The sequence below is a fragment of the Lipotes vexillifer genome, unplaced genomic scaffold, assembly GCF_000442215.2.
Source record: "Lipotes vexillifer unplaced genomic scaffold, Lipotes_vexillifer_v1.1 scaffold657, whole genome shotgun sequence".
Taxonomy (NCBI): Eukaryota; Metazoa; Chordata; class Mammalia; order Artiodactyla; family Lipotidae; genus Lipotes; species Lipotes vexillifer.
This window is the reverse complement of record NW_006774518.1, coordinates 1,178,645-1,180,614: the sequence shown is the minus strand read 5'-3', so window position 1 is coordinate 1,180,614 and position 1,970 is coordinate 1,178,645. Positions and strand designations below refer to the sequence as shown.

Genomic DNA, 1,970 nt, shown 5'->3' with positions numbered 1-1,970 from the left:
TCTTTCCCATGAGTGCACAAATAAAATGGAAAATCCACCTCAGCCACCAAAGGTTGAGCCAAGTTTGGAGAGATGAAGCATTTTCCCAAATAGCTCTCACTCCAGTTAAATACTATGTAGATAGTAAACTGCATTTCCTCTTCTCTGCCATTTGGAGGTGCCTGTGGAACCCAGCAGTGTTTTCCAAAATATCAAAGATCAATCCTCTTTCCTGTTACCAGAAGTCACCAGTGAGAAAGATAAAATCAGCCCCAGAAAGCTAGATTCTGGCCTGGGAGTCACAGCTAGGGTTTGGTGTTCTCCTGTTGAACATAAACAGTTTCACAGAAGATCAATATCATACAAGTGACCATGATGAATCAAGGCAAAAACAAGGACCACTCCATAATTATGTTGGTTTTTTGTTGTTGTTTTGGCTGCATTGGGTTTTTGTTGCTATGCACAGGCTTTCTCTAGTTGTGGCGAGCGGAGGCTACTCTTCGTTGCGGTGTGCGGGCTTCTCATTGTAGTGGTTTCTCTTGTTGCAGAGCACGGGCTCTAGGCACACGGGCTCCATAGTCGTGGTGCACGCGCTTAGATACTCCACAGCATGTGGGATCTTCCCGGACCAGGGCTCGAACCCGTGTCCCCTGCATTAGCAGGCAGATTCTTAGCCACTGCGCCACCAGGGAAGCCCCTTAATCATATTTTAACCACACAATACATGAACATTATCCAGATCACAAAAATGACCAAGCATCATCCTATTCTTACCAATCTAAGTGACTGCTGTTTCTCTACCCTTGCTTTATTCCTCCTACTCTGTAGATATGATTTATTAAGATACCCAGTCATTGGCTTCCCCCAAATCACCTAACACAAGCCGAGATCCTCAAGTCCTCAAGTCCGTTCTAACATCTTCTTACTGAGAGCCCCATGGTTGTCTACAGTATATGTTTTCCCTCAGAACATCGAGCAACAAACTCAACTACAGATATGTTCCTGGTGGTCTTTGACTAAATCTTTGGGAGAATCTTCATTTTCACATCTGGAGGTAATTCTCCTGGCATTCTAAGGAGCAGAGAGCAGTGGCAGGATTTAGGGGAATAGAGTCACATGATCACCTATCCCCCCCTCATCCCCCTGCTTCCTCCTAATAACAAAGTAGCAAAACCTTCTGGAATTAGAATATGGTCATCTGACAAAGCTAGTTCCAAGACAGGTGAAACATGAGTTCTTACCAGGATACTGAGCTGCCAAGCCTCAATAGGTGGCCACATTGACAAGAAGACGTGCTTGCCCGCATACTGCTTGAACTGGATATACTCCTCGCCATTGAGGGTGAGGGCTCCATACTCATAGATGGTGCCTGTCACCCCCTTATAGCAATCCATCTGGAATGTGACACAAATAACCATAATGATGCAATGATAAGACAAATGATAATCCCCAATATCTGTGGACTTTTTTTAAACTCTAAGAACTGGAGAGAATTTTCCAAGTGATATTTTTAGTTATGGCTAATGCCACAGGTAGAACTTATATCTTCTAACTTACAATCTTTTTTTTTTTAACGGTGGGACAAGCACTTTACAATCCTCTTCCCATTCCTGGAATAGGAACACAATTTCCCTTCATTCTCCGATCAACAATTTACCTGCACTCTCCTCCACATCCTAACACTGCATTCCAGTCATCCCACCCCTTCTCAAATATTCTTAACAGATTTTGGCAGAGTTTCTCATAACAGAAATATGTTTTACATAAATTTCTCATCTATATATTCTTACATTGTAATTTCCTTCCCCCAGAGCCCAGCAAATAACTTGTTCCTCCTCTGGATCCCACTGAAGGCACTTTCCAGAGTTTTGTTGGTGGGAGCTCACTGGTACCTACAGAATTCATCCTCGACACCCCTTTCTTCTTATCTCTATGTGAAACAGGAAGCAAAGGGAAGAGACTTCCTACGCACAAGCATGCCAAGGGAAAGA

At 43.5% G+C, this 1,970-nt stretch overlaps 1 protein-coding gene across 1 annotated transcript in view; it reads right to left on the bottom strand.

Annotated features, from left to right (window-relative positions):
- The window catches only part of GPX6 (glutathione peroxidase 6), a 9,143-nt gene that overhangs the window by 5,796 nt on the left and 1,377 nt on the right, over window positions 1–1,970 (bottom strand). The window contains 2 exon segments of the mRNA XM_007449233.1: window positions 1,221–1,271; window positions 1,274–1,373. Coding sequence (XP_007449295.1) covers window positions 1,221–1,271; window positions 1,274–1,373 — 151 coding nt within the window.